At 39.4% G+C, this 23091-nt stretch overlaps 1 protein-coding gene across 9 annotated transcripts in view; it reads right to left on the bottom strand.

The window, feature by feature from the left end:
- Positions 1 to 312: 312 nt before the first annotated feature.
- Positions 313 to 23091, bottom strand: part of CPLANE1 (ciliogenesis and planar polarity effector complex subunit 1) — a 221997-nt gene continuing 199218 nt past the window's right edge. For all 9 annotated transcript variants that reach the window (XM_077462837.1, XM_077462838.1, XM_077462841.1 and 6 more), the window contains 7 exons: positions 14505 to 14566; positions 12832 to 12993; positions 12434 to 12552; positions 10322 to 10411; positions 4436 to 4576; positions 3971 to 4104; positions 313 to 2086 (listed from right to left, as the gene is read on the bottom strand). In XM_077462837.1, coding sequence (XP_077318963.1) covers positions 1955 to 2086; positions 3971 to 4104; positions 4436 to 4576; positions 10322 to 10411; positions 12434 to 12552; positions 12832 to 12993; positions 14505 to 14566 — 840 coding nt within the window. In that variant the 3' untranslated portion in view covers positions 313 to 1954. The remainder of the gene's footprint in view (positions 2087 to 3970; positions 4105 to 4435; positions 4577 to 10321; positions 10412 to 12433; positions 12553 to 12831; positions 12994 to 14504; positions 14567 to 23091) is intronic.

Genomic DNA, 23091 nt, shown 5'->3' with positions numbered 1-23091 from the left:
AATGTAACATAGCACCTCCCCAATAAAGTTTCAATAAAGTTAAAGCAATAAAATTTAAAACAATAAAAGTTTAGCAATAATACATCACTTTAGACATTTTTTTTTTTTGCCCTGTTGTTTAGATTCCCAACCCCACCTACCCCTACGTATTTGGAGGAGAGCAGTTGATTCCTTCTCCGGTCACTACAAAAGCTTTAATGTCGTTGTTCATTTTATTTAACACATTTTATTTTTTTCAATGACAACAGAACGTACAACTCATATTTAAAAACTCTTTAAATAAAACAATCTTGCAAATAAAATGGATTATGGTATATAAAAAAACATTTCATTTTAAGGTGCTTATTTTCACAAAAACAGGATAGCCAAAACTGAAACATGTTACAGATCAGAAGATGCTGTACACCTAATTGTACAAAGAATATTTATTCTAACAGAGTTCCAGCTTAGGAATGTATCTTGGTATCGAGAAGAGAGACGAAATGAAATAGAAACAAAATAAATTAGTAGAAATTATTCAGCAGCATCAGTGAAAAGAGAACGTCCGAATTTGAATAGTAGGATTCGTAATAGACATACTAAAAGAATTCCTTTTGTAACACAATTCCATCCGTCTTCTTATTGTGTTTTTAACATTATTAAAAAACATTGGGGCTTATTGAGAGAAAATAATCCAATTAAAGATGAATTATCTAACCCACCTTTACCTTCATATAGAAAAGGTAGAACATTGAGAGAACGTTTTGTGAGATCAGATCAATACTTTCCTTCTACCCCTAAAAGAACCTTTTTGGGACCATGAAATATGGGATAATTTCCCCGTTTATCATGTATTTAGTGTCATTCTATGATTAAAGGAAAGAGTATATCACACCCACATAAAGGTTTTGATATTCCAATTAAAGGCCACAATACCTGTCAATCATCATATGTGATCTATGCCATAAAATGCCCATGTGGGTTACTTTATATTGGAGAAACAACTCAAAAGGTCAAAGACTGTATAGCTAGGCATAAATACTCGATCGGAGACAAATTAACACACTTCCCCATGGCTAGACATTTATTTATTTTATTTTTTTAGAGAAGGGACATTCAATTTCCCAGTTAAAGTGCACGGTGTTGTAGGGTATCAGTAAAAATAGGAGAGGGGGCGATCGGGAGCTGATTTTAAGAAAACGTGAGGTTTATTGGATAAATTTCCTTAATATTGTTGCCCAGAAAGGACTAAATACGGATTTGGATCTGTATTTATTTGTATGATCTATTGGGATTGTTTTTTCCTTTTTTAAATTATTAATTTTTTATATATTATTATCTTTGGTTACTTAGCTCACGATATTTATCTATATAATTTTCTTGACAGATTAACAATGTGATGGTTCTAGATGGAATAGTGAGATAAATGTCTGTTTGATTAACCATTTCTGGATCAGTGGTTTTGAAAAAAAATCAACCCATGAAGGATTACAATTATAATAATGAGTAATTAACCACAAAATCAATTCCATATGTGATTATTTGAATTTTTTTTCTAAATTCTCATGAATGTGGCATTGATATGATATTAGATGTGTTCTGATCTGAGGAAGGGCATAAGCATGTGAGCCCGAAACAGAAATCTTTTTGAACACTTTTTTTATGTAACTATTTTAGAATTTATTGAACAAATAAAACTTCAAGTGCAGCAATCCTCCAGACTTTTTTCTTTATATATATATATATATATATATATATATATATTTATTAATAGCCTCCTGTTTACAGGCTGGGCTTCCTTTAGGGGTAAGAGTTTAAAAAAAAAAATATATAAAAAAAAAGGCATGTTCTCACAGAAAGCACTAGTTTTTATAAAACGATAATGTTGCTATTAAACACCAATTCATTTCTTAGCCAAGCTCCTTTATTATTAAAATTCTGTAGTAGATACTGTTAGGCACAGCACATGCGGCAGTTACGTACTCCCCACACTGGCCACCAGATCCTCAATTGCTTTCCAGTCCAGCTTGCTGAGAATGCTGCCAGTGCTATCAGAATTGTTGTCCCGGTTGGCATTGCGGGAATTGTCTCCATCACCCACTGAACCCTGCATTAGAACACAGACACATGACAGGACACAATCAATGTGATAGCCAATGTACAACAGCCACTGATATCTGCAGATCAGACTGTGAGCTTGCCAAAAATGCAGAAAGATTACATTATGTTAGTAGAAGAGATAGGTGAACACATCAGAGAAGGGTGTTGGGATGAGAGCGAGTGATAAATCTATCTGTAGAATTCTCCCCTCCCTTCCCTGTATTAGGGCCAGACTGGAGGTCTACACTAAAGTGTAACACCACCTTTGAGTACCCTTATGCTGAAAAATACAATAGATAAAAACTTTAGTCTTCACCAATGTATGTTCCCTTTTGTCTCTTTTCTTCTGGGTCTTGCAGATTTTCCCAATTGCCACAAAATAATCCTCAGATTGTAATAGTACAGGATACAGAACTGCAACTCATAGACCATGGGTAAAATACTACTACCTTTAGGTGATTGGACACTGACAAAACAGTTTTTGCTAGGGCAGTCCCTAGACCTAGAGCATACACATATAAACCCCTCCCTCTCACTAAGGCTCCAGTTTTTTTGCTAGTTTCCTTAGATGATGGAGCGGTTTTCCTCTGGCCAAATATTTTTTTTTATTTTGACACGACCAGGGTTTTCTTTGTCTAACTCTTCTATCAATATCTGACTGCTTATTAGCTTGTGCTACGTAGTAGTCCCTGGATTGGTTACCCTTGGTATGCACCTTGGGGACCATACCCGGTCCCCACACTGTGGGGCTGGACTATGATGTTTACTTTTGGCACTGGATAATGCATCGGGTGCTAACTTGGCATGACGTGCAACCAGTGAAGGTAGCTGGAGGGTGCTATAAAGGTTCAGGGCCATGGTGCATCCTATGATTCCTCAACCCTAAAGACCCATTTGGGCATATGCCCAACCTGATGGATGAAGACTAGACATTATCATGGCCCAGTGTTGCAGATAAGGTTTCCCTATACATGGACCAAAAATAAATGCAATTTTTTTTACAGGTTAAAAAATATGCATTTATAATTTTTTTGTTAGGGACCTGTAAAGCATTGCAACCATGATCAGTGGGTGTAATGACATGGTCCTGCAGACTGTCTGTATCTGTTTGCCCATACCTTGGGCACAAGCAAGCAGTTATACTTGAGACAGGAAGCTCAATAAACTACCACAGTGCTGTGATAGTTAATTGAGAACTACAAGCCAACAGCTGCAAAGGCTGTCAGACCCTGTAGTTATGCAATACACAGAACATTGTGAATGGATGAAGTGGCTGGGTGGGCGGAGCCCCAAACCTCCACGACTTGTTTAGATTGTGACAGCTAGCGGGGCGAGAAGATCCCCCGCTAGCTGTCAGAACGAGGGCTGGTGTAGATGTAACATGTTACACCCGAAATATGGGTGTAACATGTTACAAAAGATGAACTTATCTTTTAGGCTGCATTCACACTAGTGTGAATTGGATGTGGGTTTCCCTGCATTCAATTTGCATGTCGGGAGATGGTGACTAGCTCTCTATGGAGCGGCTCTGGTCCGAATTTGCACAGGAGTCCTGTGTGTCTTTAGGTCTGTACCAGGTCTGAATTCAGCCAAAAATTCAGACTTAAAACAGACCTGAAACGGTGAATGGAGACGCACTGGACCCCCTGCTGTGAGTCGCTCCATGCTGCTGTGTGAACCCAGCTTTAATAACACTATCCACAATTCATAGAACATTATTCAGTTTAGTGGGCAGAAAACTGTATGTTATTAATGTTATTACGCAAATCAAATCAAAATTATTTGAAAAATTATATAAAATAAAGTAAAATGAGGACATTATTCAAACTTGCCGGCAACCGTCATCTCCAGCTAGTGAACCCAGGACAGACTCATATGCAGTGTTATATACCTCAGAGAAGATGGAGTTTCTGCTGCTGTATAATATTCTGTGGATCTCCTCAGGAAGCTCCCAGGGGCTCACAATATCCCGGTCATATTCCTCCTGTACTGGCGACTGTGGACTTGTCGCCTTACTGCTCCTATCTGTATAAGGCAAGTGACAAGACCAACATATATTATTATTTTAACTTTTATGTAGTACCAACATAGTATGCAGTGCTTTACAGTCTATTCACAGCTATCCAGATCAGTGATTAGGATAAAATCTAGGTCTGTGGAGGTTGAGTTGAGAATAGGTTTGTGCTCAAAACCTTCCTGAGGGGGAAGATAGATCCAGAACGGGAGAGTCAGAAATAGAAAGTGAGATAGATCTAGATAAAAGAAGATAGATACAGACGGATACATATACCCACATTGAAATATTGCACAATCAAATTCGATTTTATTTCCTTAAGTTATCATTTTGAGCCTTTACCTTGGTGGTGTTGTTTAAGCAGCTTTGTTGTGGTTTTAAGAATGGATTTTTTAGTTTTACTATTGACATTAGTCCTGATTCTTCCAGTGAGCATCCCCCGGCGAGTGATCTGAGAGGTGCGGTCTCCTGGTAGGGTCGGATCTGATGGAAGGTAAAGGGTAAACAGTGGTATTTCTTGTTTGTAATAACTGTACCTGTGGCGAGTACCCAGGGTTAAGGTAAGGTCAGCAAACAGACAGCATCTCTAAGATATATCTAAAGTCATTAGTTACATAAAACCATAACATCTCAAAACAAAATTAGTTACAGTAGTAGGATGCAAAGATCTTATTGTAATCCAAAAAAACATGAGGTTGGTTTTATGTATAATTGAAGAAGTGTTGAGGTCCCACACCAACATAGGGATAGTAAAGGTAAAGAAAATCGTCTTAAACCTTTGGGTTATACTGTAGGCTACTTGAAAATTGGACACTGGCAAACAAAAAAAAGGTAGGCCAGCCAAGGATAACTCCTCCTAATAGCAGCATACCTCTGTTTTGTTGCAAAGCGGTATCAAGAACATTTAAATAACAAAAAAAGGAATAAGAAAATATTTTACAAATATTTTCTTTGTCATCCATTGAGGAACATGGGTAGCTTGAAACCTTTGGGGCCTCCAAAAGTAGTCCGACTGAGGGGGTGGACAACCCAGAAAAAAAAATCAATAACAGGTCCAAGAAAAAAAGCTGGCATCAGATGAAGCAGAAACATTCACCTGCTAGAACTTAGGAAAAGTGTGAATAGAAGACCAGGTAGCAACCTTGCAAATCTGGTAAATAGTTGCATGGTGTCAAAATGCAGGTCCGTATGGATGGGAGGATAATATCCTTATTAAAGTGGAATGCTGAGATCACTTTGGAAAGAAAGGACGGGCGTAAGACAATCTTGTCATTGGTAAGAATAAGTTAAAGGTCTTCTTTTTAGGAAAGGGCCGTCAGTTCAAAAACAAGTCTGACAAATTTGATAGGGACCAAAAAGACCGCTATGAAAGATCCTCTTGGGGGGGGGGGGGGGGGGGGGGATTTCCCTCACAGGTTCAAAGGGTGGTTATTATAGGGCAGAGAACACCAAATTGACAGGCTGTGAGATTATAGCCAGAGACTGACAAGCGGGATGGAATAAAAATCCGTGGCATAGCAAGTTTGTTCTTTTGGGTAGAGGCCAGGGGCTGTCTGCTACAAATTTGAGTATGTCCGTGTTCTTCTGTGCCAGTTTGGTTCAATTAGAATCATGGTTTTTCCTTTTTTTATTGCTTTTTCAAAAACGATACAGAACAAAAGATTTAAAAAAAAGCCATAATTCAGCATTCAGGTTCACTAGTTTGCTCTATTCTCTTAAAGCGGTTGTAAACCCGCTTGGTGATTTTTACCTACAGGTATAATAAGGCTAACCTGTAGGTAAAATGAATATCTCCTAAACCTACCAGGTTTAGAAAATATCCACCCTGCATGCTCCCCCTGACGTCAGTGGTGCATGCACTCTGAACATCCAGTGTATCGTGCCCGAACTTCAGAGCTTCTTGCCAGAAAGGAGGGCTCCCGCCCACATGCACCGGCGTGACGTCATTGGCCACTCACAGCGCTGGAGCCCGTGAACCCGAAAGAAACGCCAGGGGAACATGTCAGCCCCCTCAGCACTGATACGGGGGCTTAATTCTAAGGTAAGCACTTCATAATGTGCTAGTATGCAAAGCATACTAGCACATTATGCCATTGTCTTGCAGTTTTTTTTTTTTTCAGCGGTTTCCTACCACTTTAAGCCAACAACCGATTTGCATTGGGGGAAAGGCATATATTGCCCTGAACTGAGACCAGGGGATTAACAAAACATCTGAGGCTAGAGAATCTCAACAAAAGGTAGTTTGTTGTTGAATCTGGAGGCTGCATCCAGAGTTCCGCACTTTTGGAATATTTGTTTGAAAACATATGGGATGAAGGACATATTCTCCTTGATTCACGCAGTGACGGCTGAGATAATCAGCTTTCCAGTTGTCCATTTATAGATTGTGGCCTGCAGAGATCACTCGACAGTGAGTTTCTGTCCAAGAGATGATCTGGTAGGTTTCCTTCAAGACAGTCAGCCTCCTGGTGCCCGACCTAGTAGTTGATGTAGGGAACTGATATGGTATCTGACTGCACCCCGATTGGGTGCCCTTTCAGAAGGGGGTTCAGTGTTGCAGGGCTCACCTGACTGCTCTGAGCTCCAAGATGTTGGTGGTAAGCTTGGTTTCTCTCAATGACCATGTTCCTTGGACTGTTGGGGACCAAAACAACCCTTCCCAGCATGAGAGACTTGCATTTATTGTAATAAATTTCCAGTGATAGGTAAGGAATGACTTCCCCATTGTTAGGGCTGGGATAGTGATCCACCAAGATAGGCAGTTCCTTGCTCAGCTGGAGCAATAGCAGGGGCCTAATTGTTTCCAGGCTGACAAGATATTTTGTTGGAGAATTATTGAATGGAATTGGGCCTGGAGCATCTAAAATTTGTCTTGTGGACATTTTCTGGTTATCTGAAAAGGTGATGAGTACTTCAGAAGAAGGTCATCTAGATAGCCTGTGGCTTGTATGCCCTTAGTTCGAAGCAGGACAAATAGAGGTACACTCTAGGAACAAAGATTAAGCCAGTGCAAAATTGTTTAGCAGTGATCCAGCCATTATAGACCGCACATTGTCAGGGAATGTTTTTCAGTTTTGTAGTTCTCTTTGTACCCAAAGGGGTGTGAGGAGATGGAGAAGAGTCCGCTTGCATAATGTCAAGGCTTTTGCCGACAGCAGTAATGAGCTTGTCAACACTAGCAAGCATGTCCAATATAGTGACCACCTGGGGAAGAAAAATCTTCTGTAGCTTCCTTTAATATTTCCCCAATATCCTATTCATTTCCTTCTGTGTCTGCATCCTCTAGGACTGGCATATTAGGATCCGGCTCCAGTTGGAAAAGAGGAGTGGCGTTTTTGGACAAAGATAGCTGTTGTAATTTCTAAGGAAATGTGACACAAATGCACAAAATGTCTCTTTTGTCAAATAGGCTGCTTGTTGCATGCCTGATATCAAGCTAGAATAAAATGTTGAGACCAGTGTTGGTACTGGATCTAACTCTGGTGCAATGGATGCATTATCATTCTGAGGATGAGTGTTGTGCAGGCCTTTTTGGCAAAGTGAATATTTGTCTTCAATTTTGCATTAGCTCCCTTTCACCTGGTCTCCACCATAGATACAAGTGAGGGTATTCCCCTGTAGGTTATTCACAGAATATGGTGCAGAGCATAGGGCAAGCTTATCTATACAGGAGTATGCGACAACCCAGGTGTAGTGTCTCCTGTAACAAATCCTCATGATGAAAGGGTGGGAGGAAGCACCTGAGTACCTTATAAGGGCTCTAGGAGGAAGTGGCAAAAAAGTATCTCACCAACATATGATGTAACACCTGGTCATCCATCTGAGACTGGGCTCTGAGTGTGGTGAATTTTAGTGCCAAGTTTAAAAATTTTAGCACTTTGAGTAGAATACATTTCAAACCTTAGCCCTGTTTTTTTGCTATAAGGGTCAGAGATACAGGGTGATCTTGTCACCCAAAGGGGTCTTCGGGGACTGGGTTCCAAAGTGCTGGATCACAGCCCTGGACCTATATAGCAACCTGTGGCTAACTCGACATGTAGCATCATCAAATGCAAAGGCGAGCGTCCAAGCAGGATCCAGTGCCCAAAGCAACATTAGAGGCATGGGGTCTAGGTATGGCTCCCAAGATTTTACCAAGGTTGCACCAATCGAGATACACTGGCATTAGAAGACAGTGAGAGCTTGAAGAACAGCAAGATAAAAACATTAAAAAAAATATATAATAAACTAGCCAAGCTAAGGTTGAGTTTTTCTGTGAAGAAGAAAAGTTCAATCACCTTCAGACATCAGCACAAAACTAAGGACTCAGAGTGGGTTATAGGGGAGTTGCCTAGGGGGCATGTCCTCTTAATCTTTGCAATTGCCTAATCACCTGAAGATAAAAGCCTATAACCCATAGTGTATGAATATTCCGCTTGTGTATTGTGCTGTACAAGAGGAATCGGTTAGTCTTAATGTAGGAGAGCGGTAGAAAAGATGTCCTACACTAGCCAAAAAAAACATGGCATGCTGGCAGGAGGAGGTTTTTCAGTGTTCTCCTGTAGGCAACAGTGAAACCCAAAGGTTCAAAAACTTCTTGTGTGCGTCTCACCGAATATGAAAAAAGTTTTTTTTTTTATTTTTACGGTCAATCAGACCGCGGGCAAGGTCCAATATATTCAGGTGAATCCTAGTTCTCCTGATGCACCATATTGGTGGACAATTGTGCAATTCATAAAGCAGTTGTCTGCATCTCTCTCTATTCTCCCCTAACTAATCAATCTGCCAACAAATTCAGACGATGTGTAATCCATTTAGGACGTATCAAATGCACAGCTGATCTCTGTTTTCTTTGACAGGGCAGCATTTCAGCCACCAAAGTCCAGTATAATGTTACATTGTGATACAAAAATCAGAGCGAGTATGGCTCCGTTCACACTTCTGATGGGACTTTCATGAGACTTTACACTCTGTGGCACTTAAGTCGCATCAAAGTAATGCAGAAAACTATTCAAAGTCGCTATGACTTTAACCCTTTCATGCCTAAGCCTATTTCTGACATTTGTTGCTTACAAGTTAAAATCCCTATTTTTTGCTAGAAAATTACTTAGAACCCCCAAACATTATATATATTTTTTTAGCAGAGACCCTAGAGAATAAAACGGTGATCATTGCAATATTTTATGTCACATGGTATTTGCACAGCGGTCTTTCAAACGCATTTTTTTTGATGTACCAAGTGGCCTGGGACTATACCAAGACCCTACATAAGAAAAGACAATAGTCTCTATAATCCTAGATGATCACTTCACGGTAGAGAGTAGTCGGGATCTGTTGCAATGCCACACGTCAAAATACCCCAGAGGTGAAGACAGCAGCTGGATGTCACCCTTCATACAGATACCACGTTATAAACAGGAAAGGTAATGCGTATCTTATGTAGGGTCTTGGTATAGTCCCAGGCCACTTGGTACATCCATTATTTGAACCTTTTTTGTTTTTTCACGTCACGAGTCACAAAGACTTTTTCACACTTGTGTAGTTATACTAAGTGCACTTGCCTTTATTTGGTGTAGCTTGGCTACGCTATCTATTACATATATATTTTCTGTGTGTTACAATAACACTTCTCTCCACAAGGTGTTTTCTATTTTAAGCGCTACATTTTTTGGTTTTTAGGTTATCACTAAACAGCCAACCGCCCGCTATAAAAAAATGGTACCAGGGTGATGCCTGCAGCTACAGGCATCACCCCGGTAAAACCCCTTCATACCATTAATGCACATTTGTAAGTGGTCGTCGTAAAGAGGTTAAGTTGCATAGATTGGAACGGGTGCCATTGAAATCAATGGGCTGTGACTTGTCATGTGATTGTCATAGGAGATTCTTTAGGTGTTCAAAGTCACATGACAAGTCACGAAGCCTAAGGCTGTGTTAAATAACTTTCTAGCTTATCCAGAGCATCCAAAATGCAGAATAATGTTATAGTATCAGAGATATTAACATAAACAACAACACTGCTAATTATTCAGAAATTGCCTCAAGGATGTAAAACGTAAATGTGATTGAATTCTAGTCTGCACTACAACACTGTGCTTGGAATGGTGCTGCCCATACAGGCCCCGGAGCAACTGCTTGCTTTTGTTTATTTTTTTTAAACTGCTATTGAAAAAATATAGCTAGATTCTCATTGGTTTCCTTCCCTTTATATGTGTTCAGATAAGTAATTTAGCAATATGAACTTCTTACCATATCTTCTATTGACAGCGTAGCTAGGCAAACTGCGGGGTCGGAGTATGGGTTCGGACACACTCTTTGGAAGGACAAATGTCGCTGTTCCTGCATCAAAACATTCAGCAGACAGAAGAATTGGTATTCAGCAGTCTATGTGTAAAAACCTGACCTGAGAGGTGGCTAGAGTCTAAGTAATGCACCCCAAGGTATAAAGCAGGTGGAAGTTCCTATTTTAAAGTAGAATTCCAGTAAGTCAATAGTAGTTTGTTCTTCTCCAGAGAGCAGGGCTGATGATGTACTGTGAGGTCAGGCCAATATGTTACTTGTTTCAGGTAAGTGACCAATGAATCATTATTAGAGCCAGAGAGCTAGTATTCTCAGAATGGGAGCTCAGCAATGGCAGCCTCAGTGTATTCTAGGTATAGTCTTTGTTTAACTGCATCAGTGCATGCATCAAACTAATGATTTGAGCAATGGCGTATTTTAAACTTCCCTCCTGTCTACGCCATTTTTAAGTTTTCAGCGCTGTGATAGTTTGACTGACAATTACGCAGCCATGCAATAGTGTACCCAAATGAATTCTATATAATACTTCTTGAGACAGATAAATATTTTTTTTTGGTGCCATTCAAGGTCTTGTTTAAACTTGCAGTTCCCTCTGAAAAGCAATCTGCTGTGGATCCCTTTTCAGAGAGGAGTTGACAGGCAGCTGTGAGCTGATACGATACATCAGCTCCTGAATGCCTGTTTTAACCCTTGAAAATGTGATAAACTGCGGCAAGTGTACCGCCCTATCTGGCCAACGTTTTAGCGTATAGTAGAGCTATAGGGAAAACTTTTTTTTCTCATTTGGATAGAGTAACGGAGGGTTATATAACCTGTCAGGATTTTTTTTTTTCCATCATCTATGTTCTATTGGGGGGATTTCCCTTCACTGCCTGTCCCATAGCCAAACAGGAAGTGAGAGGAAATCCCTGCCAATTAGGGGAATCCCTTGGAGCCCCCCAGGTCACCAGACCTAATGTCCCATTTCCCCTCTATTACTTTTCTGGGGACGACCCAAAATGTATGATTTTCTTTTATTTTACTGATAATGGTAAAGTGGAAAAATAGTGAGGGTACTTGCAGTCTGCGTACAAATAGGCAGCTGAGATGGGCATTGCTGTTCAGAAGGCGATGCAAGTGTAAGCAAGTCCTTAAAGATTTACTTCCATATTTAAGGTAACATGATGCGAGGCATCAGAATGCACATAGCCTCTGCACGTGTGCACTGGTTTTGGTGGACATGGCAGCTTTTCGTCAAAGGAAACCAACACAAAGTTGAATATGGAGGAGACCAATCCTCACCTCGTCCTGAAAATGCTAGTTGCCTAGCAGTCTCACACTTTAGTAATTTGAGTCACTGACCTGGAACAAGCATGCAACTAGCCGTCAGATAATAGTCACAACTCCTGATCTCTAAACCATACATCAGGTATATGCAATTAGCGGACCTCCAGCTGTTGCAAAACTACAAGTCCCATCATGCCTCTGCCTCTGGGTGTCATGCTTGTGGCTCTCAGAGTCCTGCTATGCCTCATGGGACTTGTAGTTTTGCAACAGCTGGAGGTCCGCTAATTGCATATCCCTGCCATACATTATACAATTTTCTTATTCAATTTCCTTCAGATTTACCTTCAACTATGTAGTGCAAGGGCCTGCCTGATTGCATACAAACTGAAAGTGTTTAGGTTTGAACTCATATTATATAGTTTTGGTACATGTAAAGAAAAATTGTACAAGAAATTTGTATAATGTATGGCCACAGCCTTACCTATTCCAGGCCAGTGACTCAAGTATACTTTGGCTTAGCACAATTGTCTTTAAACTAGCCGTTTCAAGAGGGGAGTATACCACTAGCAGCTTATGTGTATTCTCAACACTGGTTTATTTTAAAGGACAAGTTAACCTTTTTTAAAACAAAAAAATAAATGTACATTCTTTTTGCAGGTGAAACTATTTGCATTTTTTTTCTTTTATTAAGAACCTGTAAAGCAGATTTTGGGTGAACGTATACTTTAAGTACGGAGATACTTTGGCAGGCCTGTGTAACGCTACCACATCACCTGACAACCCCTTTCTTCTTACCTCGGGTCTGTGTTCGTAAAGGAGAAGAGATGGTCCTCGCCTGTAGTACACCAGCTCTGGAGGCTGACTGACTTTTCTCATTATGGGCAGTAGACAAGTTGTGAGCCGCAGCGCGAGATCTGCAACAGCAAAACACCAAAGTAGACTGTATGATGATAACAACTATGAGATGTGCTGTATAATCCTATTTACAGATATCTCATGCATTAGGCAAACACTGGTAGATGAACCATCCCTCCTCCTGCTGGGCTCTTTTTTCTGAAGCAACTAATTGAATAAGGCAATTGAATGAGCTGAAAAGTACTTCTTTATATCACATAATATACTCCCTTACATGTTTCAGTAATTTACAATAAGCACGGGCAGAGGATGATTAAAAACACCTGCTAGTAACTCACCCATTAGAGGAGGGCTGTGCTGTCCGCACCCTGGACAGAGATGTCTGGGACCTGCTGGGTTTGGTACTCCCAGCTGAAATCTGAGGGGCAGCCGATACCATCTCCTGCATGAGACTCATAGCATCTGATATCCGGTGACTGTGGTGCTCAGACAGAAGCATCCTGAAAACACACAGAAAACGCTGCTGACATCCTCAGAGAAGAAGTGTTTACAGCTGCCATGTGGATCAGATGCATACAAGACTACAGCATACACAGGGAGATTTAATGCATAATCAGTGAACATTGCTTCTCATTTACAAGGGATTTTTTTGTGTATTTGGGACAGCTATCAGTAATAGTTTCACACAGATCAGTTTTCACATTTAAAGTATATAGTTGCATAGTTAGGTTGACAAAAATAACATGTCCATGTTATCAATTTCAACTGACAAAAAATTCTGCATCCACAGCTACAAACCTACAATTCACCCAGAAGAAGGCAAAACCCTATATAAATCATGGTCCAATTTTCTCCAACAGGGAAATATTTCCTTCCTGATCCCGTAAGGTAATAGGTTATTCCCTGCCTGGATCAACAATCCACCTTGGTATTACTTATAAATTTTACTATGTAGTTATAAAGTCAAAACATTTTATAACCAGCAGACAGAGAAGGGGGTCATTTATAGCACTGAATTCCTATATTACATCTGTTTCATAGCTTCCGGCATCTTTTTGTGTGGTAAAACCTTCTTTACTATTTATCAGCAGATTTCTTTATTCTACAATCCAAGCAATGTCTTCAGGCAGCACAGACTACACCAAACAAGAAAGCAGACCATGGCTTAAAGAGGAAGTAAACCCTGATGAGTTTACTTCCTCTTTCATTCCCTGCAAAGGTAAAGCATAATGGACTACTATGCATCGCATAGTAGCCCATTATGTGTCACTTACCTGACACAGGAGCCAGCGAAGTCGCCGCTGTCCCCTGTAGTCCGCCGCATCCATCTTGTTGGTGGGGTCTCGCAGCTCCGCCGCTGTCATTCGGCGAAGCCGCGATGACGTCACTCCCGCGCATGCGCACGGGAGCCGACACGCGCGGCAGCTCCGTCGCTGAGAATGCCGCGCTCAGTAGACAGCGGTGCCTGTTTTCGGGCAAATATCTCCTAAACCATATAGGTTTAGGAGATATTACATGGACCTACAGGTAAGCCTTAATCTAGGCTCACCTGTAGGTCAAAGTGGTTTGTAAGGGTTTACAACCACTTTAAGGGTGGCACTATTGTCTTGCAACACTGGGGTCTTGGGTTTAACTTCCAAGAGTTACACTGTCTGCAATGGGTTTGTGTCAATGTGTCTAGGGACATCAGACTATTGGCTCCTCGGGACACACGAGCTATATCAATTAATTTGCTGAGTAAATGATGTTCCAAAGAAAAAATATATTTTTATAATAAATCAGTCTTTACGGGTACATATGGAGGCAATAACTGTATTAAAAATAATATACAATGTTTGTTTAAAATAATATGTGGATCAGTGTTGATCTATATATTCTTTTAAACTCGCCAAAATCTGATTTTTTTTTTTAGTCTAAAATATTTTTTTCTTATGGGATTTTGTATTCGCTAATGTAATACTAAGGTGGCCTCTTTTCATTATATTATGGAGTAAATGAAAGTCTGACTTACCGGTCTTTCTCATTTTTCAATCTCTGGGTTTGCAATATTGATTTAGAAGACATTAAAGTGTTCTGAAAGGAACAAATACTTAAGTTTAATATAAGAGAAAAAAAAGAATAGTAGAACTTTACTGTGCCTTGAAAAAGTATTCAAATGTAAATGTATTTTATTGGGATTTTATGTGATAGACCAACACAAAGTGGCACATAATTGTGAAGTGGAAGGAAAATGATGAATGTTTTTTAAAATGTTTTACAAATATATGAAAAGTGTGGCATGCATTTGTCTTCATCCCCTCTGAGTGAATACTTTGTAGAACCTCCTTTCACTGCAATTACAGCTGTTAGTCTTTTTGGGGATGTCTCTAACAGCTTTGCACATCTAGAGTGACATTTTTGCTCATTCTTCTTTGCAAATGAGCTCAAGCTCTGTCAGATTGGACGGAGAGCGTCTAAACAGCATTTTTTAAGTCTTGCCACAGATTCTCAATTGGATTTAGGTCTGGACTTTGACTGTTCCATTCTAACACATGAATATGCTTTGATCTAAACCATTCCACTGTAGTTCTGGCTGTATGTTTAGGGTCGTTGTCCTGCTGGAAGGTGAACCTCCACCCCATTCTCAAGTCTTTTGCAGACTTTAACAGGTTTTCTTCTAAGATTGCCCTGTGTTTGGCTCCATCCATCTTCCCATCAAATCTGACCAGCTTCCCTGTCCCTGCTGAAGAAAAGCATCCCCACAACATGATGCTGCCACCGCCATGCTTCACGGTGGGGATGGTTTGTTCAAGGTGATGTGCAGTGTTAGTTTTCCGTCAAACATAGTGTTTTGCTTTTAGCCCAAAAAGTTCAGAGCAACTCCTTCCACACGTTTGCTGTGTCCCCCACATGGCTTCTCGTAAACGGGACTTGTTATGGCTTTCTTTCAACAATGGCTTTCTTCTTGGCACTCTTCCATAAAGGACAATAAGAAAAAATAAGATTGCGCTATGGACAAATTTACCTGTTCACTAGACAAGTTTGAAATAACCAAAAAAACTACAATAAAGTGAACTATGAGGGGTTAAAGCTGCCTGTGCTTGAAACCTATCCCTCTAAATGGGAATAGGCTGGAAATCTGAAAAGTAAGTTGAGCTTTGGCGCTAAAACCTTATTAGTGTACTATAAATATGAATGCTAATACTCTGCAAGGTTAAACGAAACCTAATGTAGAAATTTCCCAAACTACATTATATGCGTAATGTTAAACAAATTGCGTGAGATGAAAAAATGTGAATGAAATGTGTGTCTGTTATCTTACAACATAAACATGCACAAGTGTAGTGAAAAATACAGTTAATTTATCACAACTAAAAATATATATATATATATAACAACTAAAAATATGGGTGCTTTAGTGAAAAGTGCTTTTGCTCACATATGTGAGCCAATGATTATGCTCCAAATGTGACAATCAGAAAAGCATTGTGAAAATACCAAGTAAAAACACCAAAAAAATCATATAATGTCCAATTAAAAATATTTTATAATGTCCAACTAAAAATATTGGTTCAAAGTCGCATCATCTAGTTGCTGTAAAAACGCATAAAACTTTTATCAGATAAGGAAGGTGAAGCAAGGTGACTGGTGTAAAAGGGTTGGATTCCTTTCCGGTGCGCCACTCTGTGTTAGAGAAGAAATATATATATGCGCTCACCAGACATCAAACCCTCAATGGGTTAACCAAGCAGTCACAGTATGAGCCACTGTGCAGCTCTCTCAGGGCTCTGCCTCCGCTGTGATGTGGAGATATTTTGCACTCTTCCTTCCGTGAATGATCCGTTTAGCGTTTATGCATAAAGGGAAACAGAAGTACAGCCATAGTGCAATACTGTTGTATAAACGTACTTGTTTATTAAAATCAGGTTACTCACAAAATCCGAAAAGACAAATCGCTATGAAATTGGTTGCGCCGGCGTTACTGCTTGAATAGCAGTGTAAGGTGCACGTCCTAGGCCACGCCCTACGCGTTTCGTCAGAGCGACGTCATCTGGAGCGGCCATATTGGTGCACCCTCACGTTTATGTAGGGTGCAGTGCTCTTCTGCGCTTGCGCGATGTATTAGCGCCATTTTGATTGTGGGAATGCCCTATCCGAGCCGCTGTGTGTCTATGCTATATGCTCTCTTGTGACAGTACCACCGTGGGAAGACTCTTTACTTATTGCAGACCCAGGATATACTGTGTTCTGCCGTATATCGATCACAATAAAACCTTTGCCTTTATATTTGTAATTGTGGACTCCGGGCATGGTAAATTATAAAGCACCACAACCTACATATCTATTCCAGTATGCTTATAAGAAGAATATTAACAACTATACATGAATACATTCAATATCTTCCGATGTATTTATAAAAATGTCAACAACTATACATAAATACAATCAATAAAATTAATACAATATATGTAGAAAATATATAAAACGTACAAAAGTATAAAAGGAGAAAAAGAATTAAAATGTATGAGGACTATATATATTTTTAATATTTTTAATAGTAATTCCCTAACCAACTACATACTGCATATATTGCCTGTAGGACTCTCCGAGTACAGGATTTTTTTATGTATGTTTTCAGTGTAAATTATAATTATAATAGTTAAAAACAAAAATATAAAAAACTGTATGTCCACTGCCTTAGTGAATGGATATATTCCCAAAAAAGGAACAAGGAGAATAAAATGAATTAAAATGAAAGGCGTGGAACGAAATGGAAAAAACTAAACTAAAGGTGTGAATATGTGTATGTGTGCTTCTATGCTCACACAAATTCTAGGGGATATTTACCAATAAGGTAAAATGAATATAATATGGGGAGATGTTAATACCTGCTCATTTGAAGAACATTCTTTTAAGAACATTTTTTAAGGCAATTTGTTAGTAGGGCAAGCTAAATGGAAAAAGTGCAGTGAAAGGAAACTGGTAGTGAGGATGGATGGGGGACTCAGTATATTAAGACCTTGTATATGGCCGTACATGTTGTTAAACGTATCCTCCTGTGGGGGACAGACCTTTTTAAGTGGTTCTTTTTCCTGTGGTGCCACAGATTATTGAGGGGGGGGAGGTGGGAGGGGAAAACCTCCTTAGTTTGTGGGTCGAATGTTATACTATGATTTATCGGTCTTTTGGTCTCTATTGGTCCTACCTTGAACCGGTAATGTATAATTATAAGTTTAGACTGGGGGAGTTTTAAAAGTTCGTTAAAAAGCAGTTCAAATCCAGCTCTACGTTCATTCCCTGGGGTTGGAGGGTATCTAAATTGTATATCCATTTGGTTTCATTTCTGGATATTTTGATGGTTTTGTCCTCACCTCTCCAGTGGGCCCTTACCTTGTCAATACCATAAAATGTCATCTGTCCTGGGTCACGATTATGGTAATCTCTAAAATGTCTGGAGACACTGTGATTGGGATACCCTTTTTTGATATTCCTAATATGTTCCCCAATTCTAGTTTGGAGTTCTCTCGTGGTACGTCCTACATACTGTCTGGAACAGGGGCACTCTATGATGTAGGTGACATAAGTGCTTTTGCATGTAATGAGCTCATTTATTCTGTATTCTTTTTTGTTTGAAGCTGACTGAAAAGTGGTTCTTTTCTTTTCAGTTTTTTTACTATTTTTACAAGGGAGGCATATGCCGCACCTGAAAAAACCTTTCAGATTACCCACTACTTTAATTTGTTTCGGGGGATCAATAGTATTTTTAACAAGTTTGTTTCTCAATGTAGGTGCCCTTCTGTAAATAAATCGCGGTTTTTTTGGTAGGATATCTTTGAGTGTGTGATCTGCTTTCAGGATAGGCCAGTGTTTCTTGATGATGGATTCCACCTCTTTATGTTGCCTGTTGTATCCCGTAAGGAAAGCAACTGGTAAGTTGTTAATTTTATCTCGTTTATTATCTTCCAATAATTTGTTCCGTTCCATTTGTTTTATTTCGTTTTTGAGTTTGCGCAGACCCCTTTCATCATATCCCTTATTTCTGAACCTTTCTATTATTATTTCCGCTTGTTGTTCATAGTCAATGCTACTGCTGCAGTTTCTGTAAAGTCGCATCAGTTGGCCCTTTGGTATGTTCCCCAACCATTTAGCATGATGACAGCTATTTGTGGGAATGTAGCCGTTGCGGTCGGTGGGTTTGAAAAAAGTACGTGTGCCCAGTCTGTTTCCTTCTTTGTATATTTGTAGATCTAAGTAATCTACACTGCTGTTGTTGTAATTACCAGTGAATTTTATATTGTGAATATTGTTGTTGATCTCGTTGAAAAATTCTTGTAGTTGTTCTGTTGTACCACCCCATACTATCACGATATCATCTATATACCGTCGGTACATTTTAAGGTTCTCCCTATGTACACCATAGATTTGCTCTTCCTCCCATCTATTAAGAAATAAATTCGCTACACTGGGGGCATATTTGGCCCCCATGGCTACGCCTTTGATCTGATTATAGTATGTTCCCTTATACCAAAAATAATTGTGGTGCATTGCCATTTTAAGACCTTCCGTTAGATATTCTATTTGCTCTTGTTTTAGGTCAGACATCTGTTGCAATGCCCACTCGACGCTACTGAGCCCATCATCCTGTTTTATATTAGTATATAACGATTCCACGTCAATAGTGACCAATAGGTCTTTCTCTTCAATTGTCAAGTTTCTCAGTTCTCCTATCAGTTGTTTGCTGTCACGTAAGTAAGACTTTCCTTTAATTACCAACGGTTGCAGGAAGCCATCAATATAGGCCCCTAATCTGGAGAACAAGGAATCGATCCCACTCACAATTGGTCGCCCTGGTGGGTTGTTTTGATTTTTATGTATTTTAGGGACGTAGTATATAATTGGAGTTTTAGGTGCCTTCTGTATCAGATATCTGGATTCCTTTTTATTTAAAATGCCGAGGGTTTTCCCTTTTTCTACATATTTTTTAAGTTTCCTTTCGTACTCAACTTTGGGATTTTTCTTCAATTTCTTATAGGTGTTAGGGATGTTCAGTAAATTCTCCATTTCCCTCTCGTAGTCCTGCTTGTTTAAAATTACCAGACCCCCCCCTTTGTCCGCTGGCCTAAGAATGGAGAATTTACTGAACATCCCTAACACCTATAAGAAATTGAAGAAAAAAAAAAAAAAAAAAAAAAAAAAAAATCCCAAAGTTGAGTACGAAAGGAAACTTAAAAAATATGTAGAAAAAGGGAAAACCCTCGGCATTTTAAATAAAAAGGAATCCAGATATCTGATACAGAAGGCACCTAAAACTCCAATTATATACTACGTCCCTAAAATACATAAAAATCAAAACAACCCACCAGGGCGACCAATTGTGAGTGGGATCGATTCCTTGTTCTCCAGATTAGGGGCCTATATTGATGGCTTCCTGCAACCGTTGGTAATTAAAGGAAAGTCTTACTTACGTGACAGCAAACAACTGATAGGAGAACTGAGAAACTTGACAATTGAAGAGAAAGACCTATTGGTCACTATTGACGTGGAATCGTTATATACTAATATAAAACAGGATGATGGGCTCAGTAGCGTCGAGTGGGCATTGCAACAGATGTCTGACCTAAAACAAGAGCAAATAGAATATCTAACGGAAGGTCTTAAAATGGCAATGCACCACAATTATTTTTGGTATAAGGGAACATACTATAATCAGATCAAAGGCGTAGCCATGGGGGCCAAATATGCCCCCAGTGTAGCGAATTTATTTCTTAATAGATGGGAGGAAGAGCAAATCTATGGTGTACATAGGGAGAACCTTAAAATGTACCGACGGTATATAGATGATATCGTGATAGTATGGGGTGGTACAACAGAACAACTACAAGAATTTTTCAACGAGATCAACAACAATATTTACAATATAAAATTCACTGGTAATTACAACAACAGCAGTGTAGATTACTTAGATCTACAAATATACAAAGAAGGAAACAGACTGGGCACACGTACTTTTTTCAAACCCACCGACCGCAACGGCTACATTCCCACAAATAGCTGTCATCATGCTAAATGGTTGGGGAACATACCAAAGGGCCAACTGATGCGACTTTACAGAAACTGCAGCAGTAGCATTGACTATGAACAACAAGCGGAAATAATAATAGAAAGGTTCAGAAATAAGGGATATGATGAAAGGGGTCTGCGCAAACTCAAAAACGAAATAAAACAAATGGAACGGAACAAATTATTGGAAGATAATAAACGAGATAAAATTAACAACTTACCAGTTGCTTTCCTTACGGGATACAACAGGCAACATAAAGAGGTGGAATCCATCATCAAGAAACACTGGCCTATCCTGAAAGCAGATCACACACTCAAAGATATCCTACCAAAAAAAACGCGATTTATTTACAGAAGGGCACCTACATTGAGAAACAAACTTGTTAAAAATACTATTGATCCCCCGAAACAAATTAAAGTAGTGGGTAATCTGAAAGGTTTTTTCAGGTGCGGCATATGCCTCCCTTGTAAAAATAGTAAAAAAACTGAAAAGAAAAGAACCACTTTTCAGTCAGCTTCAAACAAAAAAGAATACAGAATAAATGAGCTCATTACATGCAAAAGCACTTATGTCACCTACATCATAGAGTGCCCCTGTTCCAGACAGTATGTAGGACGTACCACGAGAGAACTCCAAACTAGAATTGGGGAACATATTAGGAATATCAAAAAAGGGTATCCCAATCACAGTGTCTCCAGACATTTTAGAGATTACCATAATCGTGACCCAGGACAGATGACATTTTATGGTATTGACAAGGTAAGGGCCCACTGGAGAGGTGAGGACAAAACCATCAAAATATCCAGAAATGAAACCAAATGGATATACAATTTAGATACCCTCCAACCCCAGGGAATGAACGTAGAGCTGGATTTGAACTGCTTTTTAACGAACTTTTAAAACTCCCCCAGTCTAAACTTATAATTATACATTACCGGTTCAAGGTAGGACCAATAGAGACCAAAAGACCGATAAATCATAGTATAACATTCGACCCACAAACTAAGGAGGTTTTCCCCTCCCACCTCCCCCCCCTCAATAATCTGTGGCACCACAGGAAAAAGAACCACTTAAAAAGGTCTGTCCCCCACAGGAGGATACGTTTAACAACATGTACGGCCATATACAAGGTCTTAATATACTGAGTCCCCCATCCATCCTCACTACCAGTTTCCTTTCACTGCACTTTTTCCATTTAGCTTGCCCTACTAACAAATTGCCTTAAAAAATGTTCTTAAAAGAATGTTCTTCAAATGAGCAGGTATTAACATCTCCCCATATTATATTCATTTTACCTTATTGGTAAATATCCCCTAGAATTTGTGTGAGCATAGAAGCACACATACACATATTCACACCTTTAGTTTAGTTTTTTCCATTTCGTTCCACGCCTTTCATTTTAATTCATTTTATTCTCCTTGTTCCTTTTTTGGGAATATATCCATTCACTAAGGCAGTGGACATACAGTTTTTTATATTTTTGTTTTTAACTATTATAATTATAATTTACACTGAAAACATACATAAAAAAATCCTGTACTCGGAGAGTCCTACAGGCAATGTATGCAGTATGTAGTTGGTTAGGGAATTACTATTAAAAATATTAAAAATATATATAGTCCTCATACATTTTAATTCTTTTTCTCCTTTTATACTTTTGTACGTTTTATATATTTTCTACATATATTGTATTAATTTTATTGATTGTATTTATGTATAGTTGTTGACATTTTTATAAATACATCGGAAGATATTGAATGTATTCATGTATAGTTGTTAATATTCTTCTTATAAGCATACTGGAATAGATATGTAGGTTGCGGTGCTTTATAATTTACCATGCCCGGAGTCCACAATTACAAATATAAAGGCAAAGGTTTTATTGTGATCGATATACGGCAGAACACAGTATATCCTGGGTCTGCAATAAGTAAAGAGTCTTCCCACGGTGGTACTGTCACAAGAGAGCATATAGCATAGACACACAGCGGCTCGGATAGGGCATTCCCACAATCAAAATGGCGCTAATACATCGCGCAAGCGCAGAAGAGCACTGCACCCTACATAAACGTGAGGGTGCACCAATATGGCCGCTCCAGATGACATCGCTCTGACGAAACGCGTAGGGCGTGGCCTAGGACGTGCACCTTACACTGCTATTCAAGCAGTAACGCCGGCGCAACCAATTTCATAGCGATTTGTCTTTTCGGATTTTGTGAGTAACCTGATTTTAATAAACAAGTACGTTTATACAACAGTATTGCACTATGGCTGTACTTCTGTTTCCCTTTATGCATAAACGCTAAACGGATCATTCACGGAAGGAAGAGTGCAAAATATCTCCACATCACAGCGGAGGCAGAGCCCTGAGAGAGCTGCACAGTGGCTCATACTGTGACTGCTTGGTTAACCCATTGAGGGTTTGATGTCTGGTGAGCGCATATATATATTTCTTCTCTAACACAGAGTGGCGCACCGGAAAGGAATCCAACCCTTTTACACCAGTCACCTTGCTTCACCTTCCTTATCTGATAAAAGTTTTATGCGTTTTTACAGC

The sequence above is a fragment of the Lithobates pipiens genome, unplaced genomic scaffold (genome assembly GCF_037356315.1).
Source record: "Lithobates pipiens isolate NorthernLeopardFrog02 unplaced genomic scaffold, aLitPip1_a1.2 Scaffold_3, whole genome shotgun sequence".
NCBI classification, from domain to species: domain Eukaryota; kingdom Metazoa; phylum Chordata; class Amphibia; order Anura; family Ranidae; genus Lithobates; species Lithobates pipiens.
Note: the sequence above shows the minus strand (reverse complement) of the source record. Positions and strands in the feature narration are given on the sequence as shown.